Source organism: Colletotrichum lupini, chromosome 9 (assembly GCF_023278565.1).
Source record: "Colletotrichum lupini chromosome 9, complete sequence".
Classification (NCBI taxonomy): Eukaryota; Fungi; Ascomycota; class Sordariomycetes; order Glomerellales; family Glomerellaceae; genus Colletotrichum; species Colletotrichum lupini.
The window spans coordinates 278470-303266 of record NC_064682.1 but is presented as its reverse complement, the minus strand read 5'-3'; the positions used below and the strand labels follow the sequence as shown (position 1 = coordinate 303266).

The 24797-nt window shown below is 54.6% G+C and overlaps 10 protein-coding genes across 10 annotated transcripts; 4 read left to right on the top strand and 6 right to left on the bottom strand.

Moving 5' to 3' along the window:
• Nucleotides 1–4: 4 nt before the first annotated feature.
• CLUP02_16005 (uncharacterized protein) lies at nucleotides 5–971 on the top strand (the record flags this gene model as incomplete). The annotated part of the gene is made up of 7 exons (XM_049294929.1): nucleotides 5–193; nucleotides 255–268; nucleotides 336–403; nucleotides 485–519; nucleotides 589–632; nucleotides 687–774; nucleotides 804–971. 7 exons carry the CDS (start codon nucleotides 5–7, stop codon nucleotides 969–971), a joined length of 606 nt encoding a protein of 201 aa, XP_049152076.1.
• A 594-nt stretch (nucleotides 972–1565) lies between these two features.
• Nucleotides 1566–2096, top strand: CLUP02_16004 (uncharacterized protein; the record flags this gene model as incomplete). The annotated part of the gene is made up of 1 exon (XM_049294928.1): nucleotides 1566–2096. The coding sequence occupies one exon, from the start codon at nucleotides 1566–1568 to the stop codon at nucleotides 2094–2096; it is 531 nt and encodes a 176-aa protein (XP_049152075.1).
• A 667-nt stretch (nucleotides 2097–2763) lies between these two features.
• Nucleotides 2764–5796, bottom strand: CLUP02_16003 (spindle pole body component alp14; the record flags this gene model as incomplete). The annotated part of the gene is made up of 4 exons (XM_049294927.1): nucleotides 2764–2790; nucleotides 2846–3225; nucleotides 3280–5494; nucleotides 5548–5796. 4 exons carry the CDS (start codon nucleotides 5794–5796, stop codon nucleotides 2764–2766), a joined length of 2871 nt encoding a protein of 956 aa, XP_049152074.1.
• Nucleotides 5797–7325: 1529 nt separating this feature from the next.
• Nucleotides 7326–7646, bottom strand: CLUP02_16002 (uncharacterized protein; the record flags this gene model as incomplete). The annotated part of the gene is made up of 1 exon (XM_049294926.1): nucleotides 7326–7646. The coding sequence occupies one exon, from the start codon at nucleotides 7644–7646 to the stop codon at nucleotides 7326–7328; it is 321 nt and encodes a 106-aa protein (XP_049152073.1).
• A 665-nt stretch (nucleotides 7647–8311) lies between these two features.
• Nucleotides 8312–9974, top strand: CLUP02_16001 (WD domain-containing protein; the record flags this gene model as incomplete). The annotated part of the gene is made up of 4 exons (XM_049294925.1): nucleotides 8312–8349; nucleotides 8416–8581; nucleotides 8650–9807; nucleotides 9879–9974. 4 exons carry the CDS (start codon nucleotides 8312–8314, stop codon nucleotides 9972–9974), a joined length of 1458 nt encoding a protein of 485 aa, XP_049152072.1.
• Nucleotides 9975–10609: 635 nt separating this feature from the next.
• CLUP02_16000 (LITAF-like zinc finger domain-containing protein) lies at nucleotides 10610–11228 on the bottom strand (the record flags this gene model as incomplete). The annotated part of the gene is made up of 2 exons (XM_049294924.1): nucleotides 10610–10684; nucleotides 10746–11228. 2 exons carry the CDS (start codon nucleotides 11226–11228, stop codon nucleotides 10610–10612), a joined length of 558 nt encoding a protein of 185 aa, XP_049152071.1.
• A 1956-nt stretch (nucleotides 11229–13184) lies between these two features.
• On the bottom strand, nucleotides 13185–18180 carry CLUP02_15999 (sulfite reductase flavoprotein alpha-component; the record flags this gene model as incomplete). Its single annotated transcript, XM_049294923.1, has 4 exons — nucleotides 13185–17140; nucleotides 17194–17904; nucleotides 18002–18042; nucleotides 18092–18180. The coding sequence occupies 4 exons, from the start codon at nucleotides 18178–18180 to the stop codon at nucleotides 13185–13187; spliced, it is 4797 nt and encodes a 1598-aa protein (XP_049152070.1).
• A 1123-nt stretch (nucleotides 18181–19303) lies between these two features.
• CLUP02_15998 (uncharacterized protein) lies at nucleotides 19304–19516 on the top strand (the record flags this gene model as incomplete). Its single annotated transcript, XM_049294922.1, has 1 exon — nucleotides 19304–19516. The coding sequence occupies one exon, from the start codon at nucleotides 19304–19306 to the stop codon at nucleotides 19514–19516; it is 213 nt and encodes a 70-aa protein (XP_049152069.1).
• An 831-nt stretch (nucleotides 19517–20347) lies between these two features.
• Nucleotides 20348–20672, bottom strand: CLUP02_15997 (uncharacterized protein; the record flags this gene model as incomplete). The annotated part of the gene is made up of 2 exons (XM_049294921.1): nucleotides 20348–20498; nucleotides 20575–20672. The coding sequence occupies 2 exons, from the start codon at nucleotides 20670–20672 to the stop codon at nucleotides 20348–20350; spliced, it is 249 nt and encodes an 82-aa protein (XP_049152068.1).
• Nucleotides 20673–21253: 581 nt separating this feature from the next.
• CLUP02_15996 (tuftelin interacting protein 11) lies at nucleotides 21254–24699 on the bottom strand (the record flags this gene model as incomplete). Its single annotated transcript, XM_049294920.1, has 3 exons — nucleotides 21254–23692; nucleotides 23948–23963; nucleotides 24281–24699. 3 exons carry the CDS (start codon nucleotides 24697–24699, stop codon nucleotides 21254–21256), a joined length of 2874 nt encoding a protein of 957 aa, XP_049152067.1.
• Between the last annotated feature and the right edge of the window lie 98 nt (nucleotides 24700–24797).

Here is a 24797-nt window from a genome sequence, read left to right as displayed (position 1 = left end):
TGGGATGCCCGCATTGAGATGCTGGTCACCAGAGTTTACGAGAAAGGAAACGCCCCGGCAAAACAACTTTAGGGATCGAGGCTTCCAAATCTCTCAGCTCCGTATCATCCCAGTTGTTGGTTATGCCTGGCGCCAGGCGAGATGGAGGCTTAGGCGCGCTTACCCCTGGCCAGATAACAAGGCAGACCTGCAGGTCAGCTTTTTGGTCAATTCCGCGGGCATCCATTACTGGCTCATTATGCTGGAACTAGCAGACAGGCCTAGGCGGGTGCCTTAAAGGCTGCATACTGGCGAACCACATCTGCGGAAAAAGCCTTGTGATGATTTGCCAAAAGCAATGTAATTTTCAATAGCAACTACACCGCCACACCTCAGCCTTTGAGGATCGCGAACGCATATGACCGTGATGGAGTTCACACTGTTGATGATTCTCACTTTCGTTAAAGTGACATCTTTCTCGGTCGTACCACTGTTTGAACGGCAGTGGGCTCAGAAAGGCCTTATGAGCTACTGCTACATGTGTAAATATCACCAGAACACTCTGAGCAACCAGCTAACATTGTCCGGAGATCAATTTTGTTATAATAGGACATTAATTGTATTCTTTGGGATGAAGTCTTTTTCGATATACGGTGATGACTGTTTTGATTGCCTTGAAAAGTCCAATCGGCCAACTCAATAACCAGGCTTGCGCCAGAGTTCCGTCGTAGCAACAAGGGAAAGGGGAGATTTTTAGCCAAAACTGAGGATCAAGCATTTAAGGCTGAAAGCTTGGTCAAGTGCAACTAACTGTAATAAACTAGGAGCGCAAATCAACGTCGGCTCGCAACTTATCGCCCGCATCAGGCGGGGCCGTAAACCCGGCGTCCCCTCTCGGCATCCCGAACCAAGCTTTCTCACCCGGACTTCCTAACGTCAAAGCTCCTCCCTCCTCACACAATGACAAAGTCAAACAGTCCACCGACAACTAAAGTAAGGGAACCCCCACCGACTTCCAAAACCTTCCAACACGCTCAACGCACCGAAACCACACACATGAGTTCGAAAGTTGGTCTGATGTTCCCGCCACACGATGACCTCACCTAAATCCCCAGGCAACCGTCAAGAACCTTTCGCAAACCCCTCTCTTGAGCCCACGACCCCCGGCTTTCGAGAAGACACTCACTACCTTGCTGTGCAGGATATATACCTCTTGAACTTACCGACTAACCTTTCCCCGGCAGTCTGCAGCCAGAAGGTGTCAAAACTGGCAGTCAATGACACTTGGCACCGTTGTGGCCCGCACGTAACGCACGCGGCACGCCCGCACCGCACCGCACAGGTGCAAGTTGTTTGGACTGTCGTTGCGATCCCCTCTTTATCCCGATCCCAACTTTGATGCGGCCGGTGGAAGCATGGAGAAAAGCTTCTTTCGTCTTCGGTGGGTGGTATAAGTCCCTGGGCTCTGGGACTCCCCCACCACCGTACCACTTAACACCACTTAAGTCCAAGAAACTGCAACAGTTGTCATTGTCACTCGACTTTGAAGCCATCATCACGACAATCAGGCAACTAAACACCAAACAATGCATCTACCAACATCCCTCCTCACCCTCTTCCTCCTAACAACAACCTTCGCCCTCCCCACCGCAAAAGACAACAAAGTCTTCGCTCCCACCCCCGACTCACCACCCCCCCACGACCTCGGTATCCACACGGGCAAAATCGGCGTAGACAACGTCGACCTCTCCGCCCTACGCGTCGATCCCGTCCGCGTCATCAGCAGGATCAAGTCATCGTCACAATTCACCTCGTCTCTCCTCACAAAACGTCGAGACGTGCTTCTCGAGGAACATGATGGACGGATCAATATCGCGAAAGATAAACGCTCGCACATTCAGGTCGATCCGGTCGAGGTGAATGTTCACATTATGAGGCCTTCGGTTCATACGATGCCTGTTGGTGGGAAGAGTGCCAAGGTGGAGGAGGCGCAGAGGGAGACGGGCAAGGGAGAGAGTGAGGCTGTGAAGGACATGGAACCGAAGCCCAAGTACATTCCAAAGTTCATGCTGGATTATAGTACGGCTGGGTGGTTTAGGCATTTTATTCGATTCTAAAGGTGCGGCTTCATATTGGCTTGAGGAGTCGAGTTGGGACAGTCAGGCTTGGTTGAGGGCTGTCTCGACTTGGATTTCTCGGCTACTACGCAACATTCACTTCTTCCCATGTTTATTGGCTTGGTCAGCGAGGAATTTGTGTACATTAAGCTTGGGTGGTGTATCGTCGTGTACCTCGCGATTTGAAGGGTGCTTTTGGTTTTTGGGCGCATTGGAGAACTGGATGGGAATAAGTGACAGGTTTCTAGTCAACTACCACTGATAACAATCCTTACCTTCTAGTTAAGTACGATGCTAACGGTGCGATGAGATCGAGAATGACACGCTTGCAACTGCCCAAGGTATCATGCTTCCATGGTGACTGGTATCGCAGACTCTTATTCATAATCATCGTTAATTAAGTACACTCGCGCCCCTCGAGGTTATACAAGCGAGCCGACAATAGAGGTGAAAATGCATAACTCATACAGACGAAAATTACCTATCCCAACTGCAGGCCGGAGATGAGGTATGGGGTATGCTTCCGACGCCAGTGATATGCAACCAAGAACACGCAGGATTTCCCCCCTTTGAACCGTGACCATTACGGACCCCAAACAAAACCCCTCTTCATGTTCACGTCAGTATCCAGCGGGCCATCTGGCACCGGGTGGTTCGGCGGTCGAGCTCAAGGACGGGCAAATCCTTGTTTCGCCTAAGAATTGTTAGTGATGGGAAACAGATTATACCAGATCAAGATGACAACTGACCTTCATTTGTTCAATCCTGGCTTTCAGTTGGCTGGTCACTTCAGCTGCACGCTTCCAGCTTTCCACACCGTTGTTATTCGAGTTCATGCCACCGCCTCCACCGCCGCCGCCAGACGAGTATGACGGGGCCGGTATATCATCAACGGGGGTGGCCGCAGAACTCCTGTAGCCTCTAGCAGGGCTGCCACGTCCGGAAGATGCACTGCCCGTATACCTAAGCTCGGGACTGAGTGCCTTTGAGCGAGGGTAGTGATGGTCTCCGTTCTCCTTCTCCTCAGACATGTTGCTGGCGTAACTAATACGGTTGTGTCGAGCAGAAGATGAACCGTAGGATGCGTCGCGGTAGATACCGGCGTCGTCGTGCGTAGGCGAAGCAAGACCTGCGATTACATCAGTACATGAACACTCACTGAAAGAAGAAGCTGCTATCTTACCTGGGCTGCCCATGCCTGTCCTTGAGTTCAGGGCCTCGGCGTGGTTGAGCGCTCTCTTAAGGCGATCCAGCTCCCGTCTGAGGCGATCGTTCGTCGACTCCGTGGCCTCTGCATCACTTCTTGCACGAACCAACTGCGTCTCCTTGGCCTTGATGCTGAGGACATCACGGGTATGGTCTTCAATCAAACCCGCATTTTGGTTCTTCAACTCTTGAATCTCAGACATGTACTTGCTCCTTTCATGCCTCATTTCCTCCACTTGGCGTGTCAGGCGCTCGTTTGCCGATCTGAGTTCTTCGAGCTCAGCCCGCTCCATTGCCGTGAGTCCGCTGGAAGGCGGCGGCGATGCAGGAGGCATCTGAACAGGAGCGGCAGCAGGTTTCGCAAGAGATCGTCCTGCAAGACCACCTCTGCCAAGGCCAATGCGAGGCTGAGGCGGGGGAGGAGCAGGCTCATCATCGTCGGGCATAATTGGTGCGGCAGCAGGGCGTCGAGGGGATCCGGCCGCCGCTGGTGCACCGAGAGGGCGCTTGGATTTGAGGCCGGCCAAGCCCGACGGCTTCGGCATGCCCATCTTGGTGCCTGCGGGTTTGGGACGAGATGAAGCTTGTGGGGAGAGGGGTTCCGGGTCGGCGGGCGGCGGAGCGCTTGCCGCCGGCATGGCCGGTCTCTTCATGCCCAGGGGCTTCTTCCCTCCGACGACCTTCTTCGGGGGCGGTGCCTTGGCAGCTGGCGGGGGTGCCTTCGGCTTCTCCTTTGCCTTGACTTCAGCCGTCTCGAAGAATTCTTTGATTTTCGTCTTGCGGATATCATCTAGGCCTTCCATGTGCGGACCCATACCGCGCTCGCCAATGATCTTCATGACAGTGCCCAAAATCTCAGCACCGCCTGAACGGAGGCCCTCGCTGGACTCGGTCAACAGTTTCTTGCCTGCCTCGACAATGGACGCGATCTCAGGCTTGCTCGGCACATCGCGTGTCGTTCTGAGGCAACGAATCAAGAACTTCATGGTGCCCTCCTTGATCTGGGGGTTCTTGTGGACGAGGTAGGTATTGATGTCCTCAAGACAGTCAGTCAGACTTGTAGCCAGGAAGACTTGGTCAAGCGCAGCGCCGAGAGCATCTGCCACCGTTGCCTTCTTCTCCTTCAAGCGTTCCATGATGGGTTGCATCACAGTAGTGCGGTGTTTTGCGTAGCCTTGCCGCAATCCCTTGGCCAAGACCTCGATACACTGCGCGGCTTGAGTCACAACAGCAACGTTGGCGTCCTTCATGCACTTTGCCAGCCCTCGGTTGATCTCGTTGAAGTCGCCATCCTTGATTCTTGGCACGTTGATTGCCGCGTAGAGACCTTCCACTGCTTCCTTTCTCTCCTTCCATTTGGACGAGGCCAAGGCTTCGTTAAAGTTGGCGGGGATCTTGCCAAAGACATCCTGGGGTTCCGCCAGGTCGAAGGCGTCCATCTCGGCTGGTTCCTCGCCATAGTCTCCACCATCATCGTACTCGTCGTCGGCTCCGGGTGGGGGCGCACGTGCCATGGCGGCTTGTTGTGAGCGCAAGAATCGTTCTTGCTTCGGAGCTGGCTCGGCCTTGATCTTTTCGAATTGCGCCTCGAGGTCGGTCTGCTGAGTGGGTTTCAAGTCGCCCCAGAACATGGGCTTCATGGCTTCGCGCAGCCATCGGTAGAATTCGACGGCAAGGTTCGTCGCGGCAGCACGGACATTCTTGTCGGCATGACCAAATGCCTTGGGGAGGACCTTCAACACGGGCTTGGGGTCGACGGTCTTGCATCCGAAGTTGTGGTAGATTGCGGTCAGGGCGGTAATAGCCGCGGCGACAACCTTTGGTTGCTTGTTGGCAAGCGCCGGGATAATCTCTTCGATGACTGGGGCGGCAACATCGAGTTCGACGAGTAGTAGAAGGGCTTCGAGAGATGACTCCTTGGCAGCGGCACGCGTTGACGGCAAACCCTTTTCACAGATAGGCCCTATCGTAGTTCCGCGCGTCCTTGTGCAGTGTTCCTTTCCTCCGAATTTGAGAAACGCGCAGTACGCCGCCAGACCATCTTGTTGGGCAGCAACGTTGGAATCGGCGACGGCGCCTTTCCAGAGGCCCGAGTCGGAGAGGAAGGGTCTGAAGGCATTATCGTACTCGTCGGCAGTAGCAGCGAAGGCTTTTGCGGCGTCTTCATAGGCCTGCTTTCTGACTTTCCAAACCTGCGGCGCGTCAGCGCATCAAACACGGCGCAGCAGAGGCGGCAACGTCATACCTTGTGGGTAAACCTATCCTGGAGGGGAAGGGAGCTAAAGTCTTCTTCTTCAGCCATCGGAATGGAGGCTTGCTGGCGGGGTGTAGTAGGGGCCGGTTTGGGTGGTGGAGGGGTTGGAGTAGGAGGAGGAGGAAGAAGAGCTGAATCGGGGGAGCAGTTCTCCTTGTCGTGGATGTCTGGCTTTCTGAAGCTAGCTACACGTCTGATTAGCCTCGAGAGGGAACGAGTATGTTTGAGATGACGGTCCATTTTGAGGAAGGAGGACAGTCACAAGCTGCAGAACGCAATGGTATGCAGGCTGCCGGCAGCTGCAGGCGCAGTGACTGGCGATGTCTGTGGTGATATGGGCGCAAGAGGCTGGCATGACTTACAGAATGATGGCCAAGCTGAACCAGATCAGGTGAGTTTGAGGTTGTCGCAGCAGCCAAAGACTTGTTGATCGTCAAGCCAATGTGGGATTGGCAAGGTACCTGGCAGTGAGCGAGGCGGGTGGGAGCTGTGAAAGTATCCTTCGAGGTAATGGAGATTGCGAGGAAGGTTCCTAGCAGTATAGGAATAGCAATAGGTATGGGGAGACAGAGAGATGTGAGGTATGTGCGGTGATGGTTCTCGTGGAAACAAGGGACCGGGACTGGAGGAAGTCAAATCAGGTCTTTGAGATGACAGAGAAAAGGAGGCTAGAGGTAGTTCCCGTAGTGTGGTTGTTGCAGGTGAAGGTACAAAGCCAACGTCGCAAGTCTGAGGGCTGTGGAATGTGGAGGAAAAGTATGGCTGGGGTTTCTTTTGTTTGTGCTGGTCCGAAGAGCACAGGGAATTTTGGTTGTCGGGACAAGGGCGGAGGGGACGGGCCCAGCAGGTGCTTTGCTTGGATTTGGTTCACCGTTCACCTCAAGGCTTCTGTCAGGGTTGCCAGTTGGTGGGCGCCTGCATTGGGCGCCCTTTTCTCCCTGTTCCTGGCCTGACGTGTTTGTGTGTGGGGGGAACACAGCAGATGGGCGCGCATCGGGCAATTGGGCATGAATATGATTGGGTCGCTGGTCTCCTGGGTCAACACAGATCACATGATGACTTTCAATTCTCTACCACTCGATAAGATTTGATAGCATGGATAGCGGGGCATTGGCTATTCACCTTCCTTCACCTGCCTTCACCTTGGCCTCACCTTGGGCTTACCTTGTGTGCTTGTTCCCTCAGAGCCTTAGTCATGAAAGCCAGGGCCGGCCATCTGACCAAATTGCTTCCTTTTTCCTCTCTGCTTTCAGGCCCAAGCACCCAACATGCGCTTGCTCAATTTGCGCATTAATGGCCGTTATAAGCCACTCTAACATATCCACTCATTTAAAGATAGCAAATCATGCCATGAATCAGGCATTTCCACCCTGAGGCTTGCACGGTAGTGTAGTAGTTTGCCCCCTAATATTTAAGCAATGATGCTGAAAATGTCTTTTTGCCAAAGAAATAATTGACCGAATAGACTGTTACGGCTGGTTGGCTGTGACAGCTGCAAAAGTGGCTGAACCACATGTTGACGCTGAAGAATCTCAGGCCAATGAAAGCTCTGTCTATTGCCATAGAAACGGTCCAACACTGTGATGTCATTGGGGGAAAGAGGGACGTACAACTTCAGCCCTCCACAGTGGTACCTGAGAGAGACCAGCTGGCAATGCACCAGCCACACTACCATCTCTCAAGCCCCATTAGTGCCTATGCGCTGCACCAGCCACACTTCATTCCACCCCACCAAACAGGGTTGACCTCTTCTCTCCCATCTTTTCCCTCTACCATTTACGGAGTAGTGCCACACGCATTGAACACTCGTCGTCGTCGAAGAAGTTTCCCCAGGGTCCCATACGCCTATACAGATACAGCGTACTCCATACAGAATATCTGGGACTCGCATATTGGAGGGCCCCCCGCCAGTGCCATACGCACCGCCTCATCTCCCACCAATTCTTCAGGGAGTTCCCTACGCAGCCAACGCAGCCCGAAGCACATGAAACATTTCGCCTTTCCGGCTCATGCCCACCTTCAAGCGTCATCTTTTGGCCGAGCCTCGCACTTGCACCCCTCGTCTCGTCTCGCCTCGCATTCTTGGACATATTGTCTCCCCTCCAAAAAGTCACTGCTCCTAGACATACCCACGTACTCTGAAAGAGACAACTCGATTCAATCCTGCAATCTGCTGTTGTAACGCACAAAGATATGCTGCCCAACGCCTGGGAGCCCAACCCCTGACTGAAAACACCCGCTGAAGGAAAGATACACACACAGAGAGGAACTATCCACCCTTGCACAGCCAAAGAATATCGAGAGCTTGGACACCAACAACACCGACACCGCCTTTACAACTCCGCGAATATCTGCCACTTGGCCCTGGTCCCCGCCAATTCGACCCTGACCTGCCTGACCTCTGCATCCTGCCGTCGCTGCAATAAAATATCCGATTAACGAGGCTACCAATTCCTGTCCTCCCCGACCGCCTCCGAATTTCCATCAGCCTCGTCTTTACTTCCGGCCAGCTTCTGCCACCTCCGATTGCACGTGGCGCGCCCATCGCGGTTGCTGCGATACCACCACCACCACCACCACCGACAGACGGAGCCCCGAGCACCGCCTTGCAGACGCACCTCGATAACAAACCACCAAATCACACATCTTTCGTTTCCATCTGCTCGTGTGTGCCATCTTGTGCCACCAGTGCCTCTCAACTTTGTAATTACTTGCAAGCAATCCGTTACTTACGTAGCTTCCACCGTCTGTCAGGATGAGCCAAATCCTCACCCCTCGGCAAGCAGAGGAGCTGTAGGTTCCCACCCTCTTCGCCCAAAGAGTGGCCATGGACGCGACATACTGACCAGCCGGTGGCAGGCACAAGGCCATTATCGCGTATCTCTCCTCGAGCAACCTCCCTAATGCTGCAAATGCCCTCAGAGAAGAATTGCAGATTGGCGACTCTTTCGATGCCGCCACTTCGAAGAAGTATGAGGGATTGCTGGAGAAGAAATGGACCAGTGTAGTGCGACTGCAGAAAAAGGTTCGTGCCGTCCGTAATGGCCTTGGATGATTGCTTCCAGCGGCGCTGACCAACATTTTACACTCTAGATCATGGAACTCGAGTCTCGAAGTGCTTCTCTGCAATCAGAACTCGACAATGCGACACCAACCTCACTATCTCGACGGAATCAGGACCCCACCAGCTGGCTGCCACGTTCCCCCGCCCGACACACCCTGCAATCCCACCGCGACCCGATCACCTGCGTAGCATTTCACCCCGTCTTTTCGTCGCTCGCCTCTGGCTCGGAAGACTACACCATCAAAATCTGGGACTGGGAGCTAGGCGAACTCGAGAGGACGATCAAGGGACACACAAAGGCCGTCTTGGATGTTGATTTTGGAGGGCCCCGCGGTGCGACGCTGCTTGCCTCATGCTCGAGTGATTTGACCATCAAGCTATGGGACCCCTCAGACGAGTACAAGAATATTCGGACGTTGCCTGGCCACGACCACAGCGTCAGTGCGGTTCGCTTCATTCCTTCGGGAGCCGCAGGTGCCACGGGAAACCTTCTCGTGTCGGCGAGTCGTGATAAGACACTACGAATCTGGGATGTGTCAACGGGTTACTGCGTCAAGACACTGCGCGGGCATGCGGATTGGGTACGAGACGTCTGCCCATCGTCGGATGGACGCTACCTCTTGTCAACAGGGAACGACCAGACGGGCCGCCTTTGGGATATCAACGCCTCAAATCCCGAAGTCAAGTTGATGCTGGTTGGACACGAGCACGTTGTAGAATGCTGCACGCTCGCACCGCCGACGGCTTACAGTCACTTGGCGTCATTGGCCGGCCTGAAGAAGGCTCCGCCCGCAACGAACACGGCCGAGTTCATGGCAACGGGCAGCCGTGACAAGGCAATCAGGTTATGGGACGCTCGTGGAAACTGCATCAAGACTCTGCTGGGACACGACAATTGGGTACGCGCGCTGGTTTTCCACCCCGGCGGCAAGTACTTGCTTAGTGTGTCTGATGACAAGACTTTGCGATGCTGGGATCTGGCGCAAGAGGGCAAATGCGTCAAGGTTCTGGACGACGTCCACGGCCACTTTGTTTCTTGTCTGCGCTGGGCCCCTGGCATTGCAAGGGAGGCGGCCACCAACGGCGATGGTGCCAATGGTGCCAACGGCACACCGAGCAAAGCGGTGACAAAGCCCCAGGATGTCTCAATACGCTGCGTCATCGCAACGGGAAGTGTCGACCTGAATGTGCGCATATTCGCCAACTAAACAGCACCCTCACTATGAGGTCATTTGACGACAGATGACATATGGGGCAGATGACACCACAAGACAACGTCACGACGATTGCCGAGGGCGACTCGCGCCGTGGTGTGTACATCGTGTGTACACGGGATGCTGAGTCGCCAACTTGAGTAATCGCGACGGGAGCAAATACAGGATCATGGCGTAACGATTCACACGAGAAGCATGGGCAAACCGGAGGCAGGCGTCAAAAGGGGTCAAAAGTACGGCGTACGATCTGACGATTACGTGATGCCTTCGCTGATGATATAGATTTTAGGAGAGCTTGTACATGATCGAATAGATACCCGCAACATGTCCTCGCTGGGCTTTCAATTTGGCTCTCGCCTCAGATGAGGACTAGTATTTGATATGATGTTGAAAGGGATGATACACGGTGGACGACTACTGTATGGATAAACTGCATGGAGAATGATGCCCCGTCAACGACATCCCGGCTGTGGCCATACGCTCGGCGCCCAGCTCTAGAGGTTGAGTGCATACAACGGCAAAACTGTAGCGCCAGCAAGTGGAAACCTTTGAATGAAATATAATGCAGCCGCTTCAAGCGCGAATTCGTGTTCTTAACGAAAAAAAACTAGAATGGGTATCCTTTACGCCTCGCATAATCAGACTGGTTCGACCCCCAGAATACTGCTCTAGCCCATCCACCTCAGCCTGGGTCAAATTATCCGCCGGCTTTCGTAGCCCAACGACCGCCCCTGACTAGATATGTTGCAGGCTCCTATCCTGCTCGGGCCATCGCCTAGGCATTATAAGCCTGGTGCCAATGAACCTCAGTTCTACCGCTGCGGTGATATGTCGCCAACGGAATTCCACACTGTTACTTTGTTAGCTGACGACCCTCCTAACCACTTCAGAATACAGACGAAGGAACATACCTTGGAACACTTATGCCTCGCATCCTTCAACGAGGAAAAGAGGTAGGGAATACACCCCAAACAGCTCACAAAGCACACCAGCGCAGCGAGAGCGTGCGTGAAGCCGCCAGAGGAGTACTCCACCGCCGTGACGCCGCGGGCGTGACACTCGGGACACTCGACGGGCGCCGGGTGGGGGCCGAGGGAAGGCAGCGGGGTGCCGTAGGGCTGGAAGTTTTGGGGCCCGCCGGTTTGGAGGGGGTAGCTTTGCGGCGGGACGTAACCTCCGTAGTTCTGGGGAGGGGGCGGGCTGTGAGGGGATGGGCCGCCGTATTTTGGCATCGAGGTGCCGGTGGGTTGGGCGTTGAGGTGTGCGTGTTGGTGTTGGTGTTGTTGGTATTCTGGGGGCGGGCCGGAGGTCGCGTAGTTGTCTGACGGGTTCGGGTCCGGTGTTGGGATGTTGGTTGGGGCCGGGGTGGCGGGGCTGTGGGTTGGTTTGTCCATTTTCTGCTTGGGTCGAGGTTTGTGTTTTGTGTTGTGTTGAGAAAGAGTAGGCGAAGGGGGTGAGTCCGAAGAGAGGGAGTGACGTAGAGAGGTGAACCAAAATCGACCTGGAAGTGGAAGAAATGAGAAGCAGGTGACGAGGCAAGAGCATTCGGGCTGTGGTGACTTATATCCAAACTCTACGATGGGTGGCACTGCCTTCCTCACTCTTCCTACGCGCACTCCGCCCAATGACACGAATAGAAAAGTAAACGGGTAAGGGATGGTGCCGTAATAACCTTGTTTCTCTGTTGCCTGTCTCTACTACTGTGTACACTCACACCGGCGTACCCGGGCACCGCCGCCGCCGCTTGCTTCCTTCGCTTGTCTACTCCATTTTCCGCTGGAAGATCAGATGGGAAGGGTAGGTCGAGGGGAAGGGGGGCAAAAAGGCGTGCATGTGCATGTGCTTGTGTGCATGCGAGCGAGCTGCACCGGACGCAGGCACCGCGCAGCCCTGTTTGGATGTTCAGATGGGATGGGAGTGGATGGGACAGTAACAGTGACACCCCGACACTTACACGAGTCCCCTCACTCACGGAACACAACCGGGCCTGGGTGGATTTTTGCGGCTACATATCATGTTGCAATTGTTACGAATGGCGAGACCGAAGAACTCCTGCAGCCTTCTTTGGCACGAGATGGAAACAGAGGGAGTGATTGAAAGTGGGCTCTGCAGAAGCTGTAGAAAAGCAGAGAACACAGAAAGGACCGGGCAGTCGGGGGGTATGGACGCCGTCGGCCGGGGGTGGTCCTTGTCTGGCAATCATGCTGAGACGGGGACGGGCACGATGGACGGGCGATGCTGCGGCCTGCCAGCGTGGTAGAAATGCGAGACGAGACGGGTGCGTGCCAAGTGGACGGGTGATATCATGGTCTCCTTGGTCTGATATCCCCAGTGTGCTAGCAGACGGACTGAGAGAAAGACACTGGCAGGACTGGCGGTCGAGGGAGCTTTGGACGTGGCGATGTCATACTCGCCCGGGTTCCTCTCGTTCCTTGGTAGGTTGACTGGAGATGATTGGAGCCAAGTGTGTGATGTGCAGTTCGGCGGCCTGGGCGCGGGACCGGGCTCCCAAGTACTCCTGTACCTTTATTACCTAATTGGGCACGTGGTGGTGTGGAGTGCAGAGCTCAGCCACAGTGAGGTGCGTCAGCCACTTCTTCACTCGCCACACTTGAGACGATCTTTGGGCCGGTCGAGACCCTCTCCTGTACCTTCATGTTCCTTCATAGATTGCCTATGGCTTGATCGTTATCACCTAGTTTTGGTTGAGAACGATAGATTGAACTCGGTTCTTCCACTAATCAAAGTATTCCTTGAGAGGGTCGTTGCGATAAAGCAGTGTTTGTTACATGCTTGGGCAGAAACCCGTTGACTGATGGCTTGTGCTGACTTCAGTGCAGTGTCGTGGATGCCTGGATGCAAGAATCCTTCGATCCTTATACTACGAAAAGACTAGAAGATGTCTGGTGACATTGGGCGCTTCTTGTTGTACACGAAGTACTGACATGGCTTATCTGAGATAGCCATACACATTGCAGCTGGTACCTTATACTAAAATGGCATCAAAAACAGATGAAACTTGAACTTCTGATGAGCCGCAAGGCCACTTCTCTTGATATATTTCCAACATTGGGATGATACTATCACAGAACATCCTTCAGTGAGTTACAACAGCCGAATGGCATAGACCACGCTCATCACCGTTGGTACATGAGACGTCTGTACATGTACTATAGCTGCAGTGTGCAAGAGAATCTCTGCATAGTACTCAATTGAAAAGCCAGACAGTCGATTACATCATAAAAGTTACAATTAATCAATTCGATAACATGCTACATATCACGCCTGCGCTACTAAACCCATTTTCAGATCGCTCCCTACATACTCATCTCTCCCCAGACCATCCGAGTCTAAAACGTTGGCGCAACCCTCATCGGCTCCTGGTTCGCCACCAACTCCCTCAACTTAAACGACCTCAGCGTGCTCGTCGACCGGTTCCGCGGGTTATGCGCTGAAGCAGCCGTCTGCGCAGACATGCGCGCCACCCGGCCCTTCTCGTCCAGCGACAAGGCCGGTGACGCGGGCGACGACCCGGCAACGCTCCTCGACTTCAGGTTAAGCCTGCTGACCATGGACTGAATCGCCGTGTTGGGGTCCAGCGGCGGCGTCGCGATAGGGGAAGGCGGGTAGTGGTGAGGCATGCCGCCGTGCCCGTGGTGCGCCATCATCATCGGCATCGCACCATGCTGGCCGTGATGACCGTACTGGTGATGCGAGAGCGACGAGCCGGACCGCGAACCCTCTGAGCTGTTTGTGCCGCGCCGGTTAAGCGTGATGCGGTTCATCGACTCTTCCGCCAACGACGGCGTACGCGAGCGCGCGAAGCCCTGGATATGTAGCGCGTTTGCGGCCGGGAGACGGCCCCGAGTAGGCGAGCGGCTCGAACCGCGGCTCGAAGGTGGCGTCGTGACCCCGTTGGCGTGGAACTGCGGCTGGTTGGCCGCGACCATTTGCTCAAAGGTCATGTTCAAGGGCATCGGTGGCATTTTTCTCAGGCGGCGGATGGCGCGCATGTTCTTGTCGATGAAGGTGGACATGCGGTTCAGGGCGTTGCTATTTTGGTGGGATTCGAATGCCGTGGCGCCGTTGAGGGGTGCTTCCGTACGCACGCGATGTCGCTCGTTGAGATGCATTGTCTGCTGCTGCTGCTGTTGCAGCGGCGGGCTGGGGATATGAGGCGCGTTGCGAATCGTCTGCTGGATCTGCGAGAGGACGTTGTCGAATACCACCGTCTCACCCACGGCCGCGGAGGACTTGTAGGACGGCGCGCTTCCGATGACGGTGCTCTGGGTGAGGATGAAGAAGGACCCGTCGCGGACGCGGCGCTTGACGAGGTCCCAGCGCGTGCGGGCCGGGTTCCTCTCGAGTTCGGGGTGGTAGATGGAGCACTGCGCCAGCTTGGAGTAAAAGACCTCGAGGCGCTTGGCCATGCGCTCGAGGGTTTGCATGAGGAACTGGCAGAGAACGGTGACGCGCTGGGACTGGGAGGAGGACTCGAGGTTCATGACCGTGTCGAAGGCGTCCATGCCGTGGCAGGCTTCCTCGCGGATGTCTTCGAGGAGCTCAATGTCGAGCTGGACTGACTTGTTGGCGTAGTCCATGATGCCGCGCTCCATGAGACGGGCTGGTTCGCTGTCGCAGATGAATTGGCCGATGCGCGAGACTTCCTTGGAGGTTGTTACGGCATCGGTGGAGGTTTTGGCCCTGGCGATGATGCCGAGAATGTTGGGGAGTTTGGTATCCGATCCGACGGAAGCGGCGTTGGCCATCGTGAAGGAGAGCTTGAGGACGAGTTCTTGGAATTTGGGTCCAAAGAGGGCAGAGAAGCCTCCTTGGAGGAGGCGGGATTGGTATTGGTAGAAGATGCGCACACCCAGCATGTTGATGAGGCTGCCCTGGAACCAGAGCTTCGACGAGCCGAGGATGTCGTCCATTTCGAATTGCTGGGAGACGAGTGTCTCGACGGTCGTTCGCAGGTACGCCGACCACATATCGTACAGGCCACTGATCTCTTCGCAGTCGTGATACTCGGGTTTGGGGGTCAGATGGCCGATGAAGTACTTTGTGAGCAGGCTGGCCACCTCCGGGTTGTTCGTGTGCGCCAAATTGTCGAAGGATTTCGTGCAGTCCACGCCCGCATTCGACCTCATAATCAGAGTGCCTCCCGGGTGCATAGGGGAGAAATCCGTAACGTCATACACACTGCCATGAACGGCAATCCACATCCTTCCTCCAGGCCTATGTCCTGTATGAACGGACAGCTGTGAGAGTGGGATGGTGGGTCGATTACAGGGGAGCGGCTTCGGAGTCATAAAGACGTCCAACATGATCCGCCGCTCGGCAAAGGCGGTGTTGATGATCAGATCCGTAGACTCCATAGTCGCCGTCCGATGGTTATAAATGGCCTTGCGCAGCCCGCTCATGACGGAGTCAAAAACATCAACGGAGCCGCAGATGTACAGATACCCTCCAAGGCCACCTTGCTTCTTGGACATGACCAAGTCACACACGCTAGCTCCCTGCTCTGCGATGAGCGAGTCGATGTATCGTGGCTCAGTACGGCGCTCGATGAGGTCTCTCATGATGGGGTCATACGCAAGACCGCGGCTATCACGGGAAAACGCGAGATGAACCTCCATGAGCCCCGCATTGACGTATTGACGGAGCTCATCCTCGTAGCAGAACTTTTCCCGGTTCTGGACACCGAGGAAAAGCATATTCTTTCCGACTGAGCGGCCAGCACGAGCCTGCCAGAAGCTCCTAAAAGGGGCAATGCCACTGCCACCGGCGAAGAATGCGCAGGGGGCGGCGCCATCAAGAGGTAGCTGGAAGGCGATGGGTCTGGAGATCCCGACGAGCAGTTCGTCTTCGTCGGCGATGAAGTCATCTGGTGAGCCTACGGGTGGGTTGAGGTAGCCACTGCTCACGCCCGATCGTGAGATGTCAGACTTTCCGGCAAACGTGGCGCAGAGCTTGTATTCTGCCCGTGAGATTGTGAGGTCGACGGTGCTTGGGAGAAGCTCCTCGGGGTAGTTGGAGATGGAATATGTGCGCGGGATCTCGACCGAGATGAGGTCGCTGAGCCATGCCACATCGTTGGAGAGGTCGAATGCTTGGTCCCAGATGTGTGTCGGAGTATCCATGACTGCGGCTTGTAGAAGGTCACCCAGTGAGCCACGGACTGGCCACTCCTCAGTCGCCAATACCTGGAGCACAGTGTTCGACGAGGCTCTCAGCATGGCGTGGATCTTGAGGACGAGATCCTGGGTCAGCGGTGCCAGGTGACCTCGGCGGAGGATATCCTTGACCATGAGTTTCCTTGTCTTTGTGGAGGTGCTCGCAACGCCGTGATTAGAGACCGTCTCCAAGTGCTCCGCAAATCGAGACCACTTGCGGTCGAGAAGAACAGGGCTTTCAAGCATCGTGTCCAAACCGAGTGCCGCAGCTACCTTGGCACATTCTTCCCAACTGTTAAGGGGCATGATGGCGAGTCTGTCACCCGGCTGGAACGTGATGCCAGTGTTGTGTAGGTCAAGCGTGACCATGGAGATTGACCGATCGTGATCCGAGTCGACAAAAGATCGAGAGAGGATACGCGACTTGTACCGACACTCCTCAAAGGTTCCGCGCATCTCATGGGGTTCGACGGGAATGTTCCCACGGTAAGGCTCCAGGCGTTCCTTCATGGCATCCGAGAATTGGCGGTGCACCTCTTCCCACGGCCTTCCCGAATCATCAGAGGCGCCAGAGGCACCGTTCGTTTCCGTCCGGCCAGTCTTGGAGGCGACTTCGAGGATACCAAACACCTTGTACCTATGTGTGCCCATAAAGCCTCGCTCGCCCGTGTACGCCTCGATAATTCCATCCAAGACGCCCATGAGTCGTGGATCTCCAGACTCTCTGACATACTCTGGAATCCGATAGTGGTACTCAACAGAGGCGATGAAAGCTCGCAGGTTAGACGGCAGCCATGCGCGTAGGTGCAGACCCTCGTTGTCGAGGAACGAATCGTACTTCTTGCGCCCAAGGAAGGCGTCCATGAGAAGATACGGGGGGAACTGAAGACCGGAAGCGGCAGGGCACCTCTTGGACAGCGGCGCGGAGAACTTGCCCCATCGCACCCACTCGGCCGCCGAGACGTAGTTGTCGCCCGAGTTGGGGTTGGTTGAGATGGAGTGGAAGGCGTTCGGCATCCTCTCGAGGATTTCCTTGAGTCTGATCATCTCCCTCAACAGGCCCTCGTTGTTCCGGTTCATGACATGTTCTTGGCAAGCGGCTATGGCATCTGGGCCGTGTTGGAAGGATGCTGCACACATATCAGGTTAGTGTCTTGGGGAATATTATGATATTTAGACTTACCCGAAGTGGCGGCACAGCCCTTCAGGAACGCAATCTCTGTACGCTCTCCAAACATGGGCCATCGGAGATCGGTGTTGTCGAAGCGGCCAACATATGGGTAGACGGAAGTTGGATCGCGCACTTTGATGTTATAGGACGCTTGGTCGAAGAAGGTCAGGTGGGGAATAGCACGTCCCATGCGTCGTGAGACCTGCCAGTATGGCAGTCCGATAGTCCGCGGGATTCCTACCAATTCCGGTCCAAGGTCGTCGCTCATTTCGACGCGAGGCTTGGTAGAGATCGAGTTGATGCTGACACCGTCGTATCCATCGTTCTTGTCCTCATACCGATAGATGGAGCACAACATGCCCAGAGCCACGATAGCAGCCCAGAGGGCTTGATCCGGGACATATTCTTCGGTTCCTTCGACGAGGGGAAGAGCAGCGACCGACTCTCTGACGCGTCCTCGTGAGACACAACCGGGCATCCTCTCGCAGAGATCGGACCAGACGCGTCCAGGGCAATTGGCGAGGGCTCCGGCAGCTTCGTTTGAGTCGGGTGCGTTGAAGCCATACTCGGCGCTGAGGTATCCGTCCTTCCATCCACTTTGAGATCCTACCCCTTCGGCTCGAAGAATGACTTGTCGAGCTGGTGCGCCCAAGGCAACGGCTAATAGGTCTCTGTCATCCGCAACGAGGGTATCGACGTTCTTCACTTGGGCGATGTGGTCCGCTGACGGAATGTCCGAGTATACAATTTCGTTGATGGCTTTTCTCTCCCTTTGTCTTGTAAGTAGCCTGTCCGTAATAACCCAGGGAGGAGGTCTCACCTAGCACGCAGCCACTCATCAACGTCCACTCCTCGTGGTATCTGATGCTGTTAGCTTTGATGAAGGTCCATGATCGAGACGGCAACTTACATCAAAAGCAGCATGAAGGTCTCCTTGCTGAGTATACCCTGAGAAGGAACAACCTCGCGGTCCAACCCGTCGATTCGCTGTTTGCCCATGTGCACCCGCGGGACATCTTCCACCACCCATGGACCCAGACACGGGACACGATCGCTCAGACATGATTATTAGAATAAAACACCAGGGACCTGCCTCTGGACTACAGAACCAGATTAGAATAGCAAAGCCGCCTGGGCAAAAAAAAAAAAAAAAAAGGAAGGTAAAGTGCCGTCAAGGCAGGATGAAGAGAAAAAGACAGACGAAAGGTAGGCAAAGCAAGCAAACTCCCACGAGACGTCAGCCCTAGAAGACTCAAGATCATCTCTCAACACCGAACGGGTCGACAGACGGGAAGTCATCGATATGTACCCCCTAGACAGCTTGTCAGATGTCCCAAAGGCAGGTTGGCTTGGCCGGGGTATGTCGAGCTAGTGCCAACTTGGCGGTACTGGGCCCAAACACGATCCATGTTGCGTGGAATGGCACCGGTAGGAGTAGACCAATACAGCCTCACGCTAGTGAAATAACCGTATTTTTGAGACGGGGATGGGGTGAGGAGTTCTCGGCCGGGAAGGAAGGCCGCTCCTGGCCGGTCTCAAGACGCGGGAGACCATGTGGTCACCGAGACAAGGGGGATGATGGCAAGTGCCGTGCGATCTGGGGATGACAGGATTGGACAGCTAGGAGCGCCACAGAATAGAGACATGAAGCTGAAGCCCGGGAAGCAATTTCAGGCGGAGAGAACACACAGAGAGAGACGCCAATGAAGCTATTCGGGGGGCTAGTCTGAACCCCCGCCAGCCCCTGTTTTGGGAGACGATGAGACGATGCCAAGTGCCGCACAACGTTGTAGGGGGCCGTGCTGGTGGAGCCTCAACGATGGTCTGAACTACAGATGACAGGTCCGTGGCGTTTGTGGGAGACGCGCTGAAGGTGATCATAATGATGCTCGAGTATCATCGATACATGCTAGACTCAGGTGGCGGGTAGTCTCGTTGAGCAACGTCTTGCTTCTCCATGCTAACTGCACGTCCGGCTGGCGCCTTGTCTTTTTGCCAAGAGCTTGATGCACCTATCAGTCCTGATCAGGTCTTACTCGCCGGCCGCTGAGCTCAGCGGGAAATGGTGTTAAACGGGGTTCCATCCCAAAGCCATACTGAGATTGTAAACCCAAAGTCACTGATGGCTGAACTGGTGATGGCCGCGTGCACGCTTACCGCCGTGTCTTGCCTTGGCTCTATGCGCTATTGGGGGCCAGAGCTATACTCTGTACCCTTCCTGGTTTGGGGGCTTTATCGTCTGGTACGGAAATTTCTGCGGGACATCATCACGTCGGGTCATGGAAGTATGATCATCAGATATTCACTCGTCGCTCGGCCTTGGGTGGTGAGTTGATGCACGCAAGCCCCGAAGGATTGTTTGGTCAAGGACTGGAGGTATACCTGGTGCCATGATCCATCGACTTTGGCGTTCGTTTCTCTCATAACTATCCTCCGCGTTTCCGAAGTTGTCCGTCGAGCCGGACTTCGAGATTGTCAATAAACCCCCAAGGACGCGGGAGTAAACACCCAAATAGGCTCATGCCGCTGTTAAAAGTCTTGTCTTGCGGGTCTCGTGGAACCATATTGACCCGGAGTATCGCGCTGCCGGGCGGAGCGAGATCTGGCATGGGTTATATGGGCAAGCCATCGCATGTTCAAGACAGTGAAAAGGGGCAGTGCCTGTCCGATGTCGCCGTCAACTGAACATTCATTGAAGAGGATTTCCAGAATCCCAGTGGCTCGTGCTAGTGTAGACTGGGGCTCATCCGAAGACAGTCCGTCTGGGTCAGAGCCAGGCTGGGTAGAGCGCTCCGCAGGTTTCATGGTTGTCGATGTTTCGAAATGGTGACGTGGGCTCGAAGAGAGGAGGATGAGGACTCGGGTCCTGGGGAGAGAGAGAAGAAAAGTGACCAGGGTCGAAGACGTGGTAGCCTTTAGGTAGGGGTGGTAGGGGTGATGGAGGGATGAGGCTCCCACTTCCCGAACCTTGATTGCTTTTAGCTCTTTGGCTTTTCTTCAGCTCCTCCTTTCCTGATGAACGGGTGGCATTTACATGATCGCATGTGATTGGCCCTTGAGATCGCCATGTCCAGGGGTTCTCGTCTCAAACCGACTTCAGAAATAGGCGCTCACCTCACCATCTTGACCGAATCGGATATCCTGCGTGAACTAACACTGACCATAGTTAGCAAGTGACAGCCTTCAGAAACTTCCCTTTCCCCTCTTGAAGTCGGTCGACGGCCGCCGGAAAAGCTTGCATTCTCCCTCGAGGACATGTCGCACTGCCTAAGCTCAACGAAGCATCTCCGTCAAGGAGTAATCGCGCAGAAGCATCGCTCAAAAGCCAAGGTTCTCCCTCTCATCACCATTGACACCTCTGGGCGTTTCTGTCACGTTCACCGACGATCAAGCTCGCGTGTCACAGCGCCAAGGAAACGCCCCAACTTCAAGTGCCGCAGGAAACTACCTATAGACCGCCAAGTCCAGCCATCACATCTCAAGGAAGTCATCAAACGGTTTGTCTTTCTCTACTCAACGATCATGGCCTAGCGGATGAACCTTCACCATGAGCTTGGCTCGTGCTTGACTGGTGCTTGGCTGCAACGACACCCGTGTCCCACGTCTATGCTTCCTTGCTTATCCTGTTTCTCTAAAAGCTTGGCCTCGAGCCTGCTTGTCGTGTTTAGCTAATGGTAACTCCAAATGTGATCATCACCCCGGTCGTTGGATATGTAGGGAGGGGTCATATCCGGGAGAAATGTCCGGACAAACTCTGTGGGATCAAGCTTAGATGGCATGTGCCATGTCAACTGCATCCGTGCGAAACGCGATCGAAGAATTGAAAATGGTTTCGAGATCAAGCTCTCTTGCATGGTCACAATAACATAGGTTCAATCCAAATCGATAGTCCAACTACGTCGTAAGATGGGCACTTCCATGTGCGGCACTACATGAATTAAGGCCATACCATTTCGTCTCACGACTGACTGTATCCAAGTGAGAAAGGGTGCTGTCATTGCGCGTTGCAAAAGATACCTTCTAAGTGATGATCCTAAAGCTTAAGCTGCGACTTCGATGCCAGCGTCATGTTTTACAATGCCTTCTCAATAGTGCCCATGCCCTTGTTGAACTCTGCTTGAACCGACTTCAAGTTCTTCACAGAGTCGGGCAAAACGTCGTCTCTCCACCACTCATACCATGCCATGATCTCCTCGAAATTGGCATCCTCCAGACCAAGCCACTCACTCAACTTCTCATGCCACAAGGGGAACACCTCTGTAACAATGACCTCGCCCAGCACCTTCGGCGTCAAGATATCAGACCACTCGAGAACGCCTGTGAGCATAGGCAGGTATGGCTCCTGGTCGCTCGGGTCTACTCTAAAGTTCTTGCGCAGGTATCGTCCCATGGCCGGCAACACATGGCTCATGATCAAGGAGCGCCATTGGTCACCAAGCACATCACGCCACTGTTCCAGGCCAGGGATCACGCCGCGATCAAAGTCCCAAACATCAATGAGCTGTCTGTACTTCCTCCGTACTTCGGCAACCAAGCCGGTGCCCTTGGGCTCCAGGTGGTACGAGGGCAGGTACTGAAGCCAGGGAAAAAGCCACAGATGAGGCAATTTATGGCTTTGTCTCTTCTTTTTCGGATTCCATTCCGCTACGGCTGTTTCCAACTTGCGGACGACGGCATCGAGGAACTGGGCGCGAACAAAGGGAGGCAGCAGGTCTGCCCATGCCTCTAATACAGCCAGTAGCGGTGCGGGGTTAAAAACATCCCAATCCCGGATGGCCGACATGGCTCTTGTGTACCACAGTTTGTACATCATGGTTTCGTAAGGTGTTGTCGCTTTTTGATGTTGCCGGTATAGGTCGTTGCTGTTCAGACCAGTGGATTCCCACTTGTGCAAGGCTTTGTTGCCCTCGCCAGGCCTCATCAGTAAACTTCCAAGACCCTTAAGCTCAGTAGCAAACCGCGTAGGGTCCTCCAGTAGGTTCCAATCGGGGTCGCGGAAGAAGGGGTAGATGGCAGCCACCGCGAGGTCCGAGATTTCGTCCGTCGCTGGTCCAATATTCTGAACGGCCTTCTCTAGACAGCGAATGACGTCCTCCCATTCAGTAGCCAACGGAAGCTCGTTGGTGACAATGTTGGAAAACAGTTGCAGTCTTCCCAAGTCTGAGGCGAGCTCCGCCATCTCCTGCTCTCTTTCGCGCAGTTCCAGATCTACCCAAGTCTTTCGCTCTTCCAGGTTTCTCCACTCTTCCGAAAAGGCTGCTAGGTCGGCATGTGCTCGCTTCACCAGCTTCCGCGCAGCCACCAGCTCGGGAGATTCGACAACTGCGGCAGAAGTGGGCGTCAAGAGTCCAGAAGCAGTCGTCAGAAGCTTGTTCCCGGGTCCTGTCATATCCAGTATAGGCGCAAATGCCTCGGGGATGTGGAGTCCTGGAGCAGACTTCTTGATCTCCTCCGCCGTCATGTACTTGGGCTTCTGTCGTTTGGGAGTGCTGACGCTGCTGCTGCCGCCTGCGCTTGCGACCTTCTTCTTCCTTTCTCGCTTTCTTTTCCGTTCCTCTTCCTCCGAGTCGACTACTTCCTCGCCTCGTAGTTTCGCCTGTCGCTTCTCCTCCTTCCTCTCGTGCTCTGATTTTTCTTTGACGGCACCTAGACCGACACCCTGTGGTCTGAGGTGAGCTTCGATAATAACGCTTCGACCTTGTCCTTCTTTTCCGAGACCTGTTCCTTCTTGATAACCCATCTTGGCCATCATCCGCGCACCGAATGATTTCGGGTTCGGCTTTCCTTTCGCTCCCTTTGCGCCAAATGCGCTTGGGCGGGCCATCTTTGGCATCGAAGGGGTGTCCTGGAGGTCGGGGTTCAGGACCGGCACGTTCGCAGACGATGGAACGAAGCCGCGGCCGAGGATGTTTTTGCCATCGAACTTTGTTTTTGCGAAAGATCGTGCTGGGGCGCCAGTTGCCTTCTCGTCCTCGTCACTCTCGTTATCATTCTGAGCGGGCTGAAATCCCAGGCCACCGCGGGCTCCACCAAATCCAAGACCAACCCCTCCGACGTCATCCTCGTCGTCTTCATCGTCATCGGCATTGGAGTCGTCCGAGTACTCCTTCGTATTGGTGTCCCTCGCGTCGTCATCGTCATCTTCGTCGAGAGTAGTTGTGCCGGTAGAAACAAAGTTCATGCCCTTGCTGCGGAGTGTCTTTTTCTTCCATCGCTTCCCAGGGCCGTCATCTTCGCTATCTGACGCAAAGATTCCGAGCGCGGCGCTTTCCTTGGTGTTGCCGACGCGACGGCGCTTTCGTGGGTTCAAGTCGCTGTAATCATCGGCTTGCGACGGGTCTGTGACGGGGGCTAGGTAGTCGTCTTCTTCCTCGTCCTCTGATTCCGAAGAGTAGTGAGCAGCCGCCTTCTTCGTCAGGCGAGAAGGGTCGAAAGTTGGAAAGCTGGCCATGCTGTTAGCCAGGCTCAAAGCGGCGCAAAGAGGTGTTCGTACGTGAAAGACGGCGCGTTGCTACTTTTTTGGAGGAAATGCATCATTCAAGGCACCGACTCCGAGCTTCAGGCGGGTCCTTTCTTTATCTTATCTACACGTGACCCGACGCTTACCCAAGGTACCTCACCTCAAGCAGTCAGATATCGCGACTCATGAGGCCAATCGCTTTACCTACCCCCGGAAACAAGTCGAGGCAAGGTATCTTTAGTAACAAAGTTCATCGTCAATGCTCCTCTACATTGTGGTTTAATTATAATTTCGGAACAGCTTCACTTTCGGAATGCAATATCTACAGCGAAGTGAGTTAGTTTGACCATTAGAGCCCTCTTAGACCCAAAACTATCAAATCTCGAAGGAATCTAGGAGAAAAACTATCCATATATAAGTAGCCATATCTTAGGATTTCTCGAGCTTTCAAGTATCGCAAACATCAAGCGTACGTATGTGGAATAGCATTTGTTCAAAATTTGTGAACATGGCAGTTCTTGGTCTAGGTATTCAGATATTCCCGTTCTCTTTCCACCTGATCCTCGCTGCCGAACCCGAGCGAAGGCCATTTAAGAAAACGTTTACTACTCGTCGGACATCGCAACCCCGCAAGCCTACAAGTCACGAATTCCCGCAGCCAAACTCTCCTTCAGCGGTGTCCAGCCCTGACCAAAGTACTCCTGCAGCAACTTCTCAGCCTTGGCCGCTGGGGGAAGCTCGCTGATATCACGCCCCTCGTCCGCCTGCTTCTCCGGGATCAGCTTGTTGTCCGGTCTCAGCTCACGGAAAGCATCAATGAAGTCGGATGCGTTGACGGGGTCTGCGGAGGCCCAGATCCTCTGAGACTTGACGGGCTCGGCGAGCAGGGCGATGGCGTGAAGACGTGCGACGTCGATTACGTCGACGTACCACTCTGCCAAAGTCGTTAGTCTGGCGTACATGAAGATGTGCCGGATGAAGGCCAGGTGAGACTTACGGGGCATAAAGGCGTTGAGCATGCCGGCCTGTCCCTTGAGCAGATCACGAGCGAAGCCCATGGTTGAGCCACCGATATTGGGGTGGAGGATCTCTCCAGTCTACGAACCGGTTTAGCGCTGTCATCGCAGTGATTATGGACATAATACTCACGTTAAAG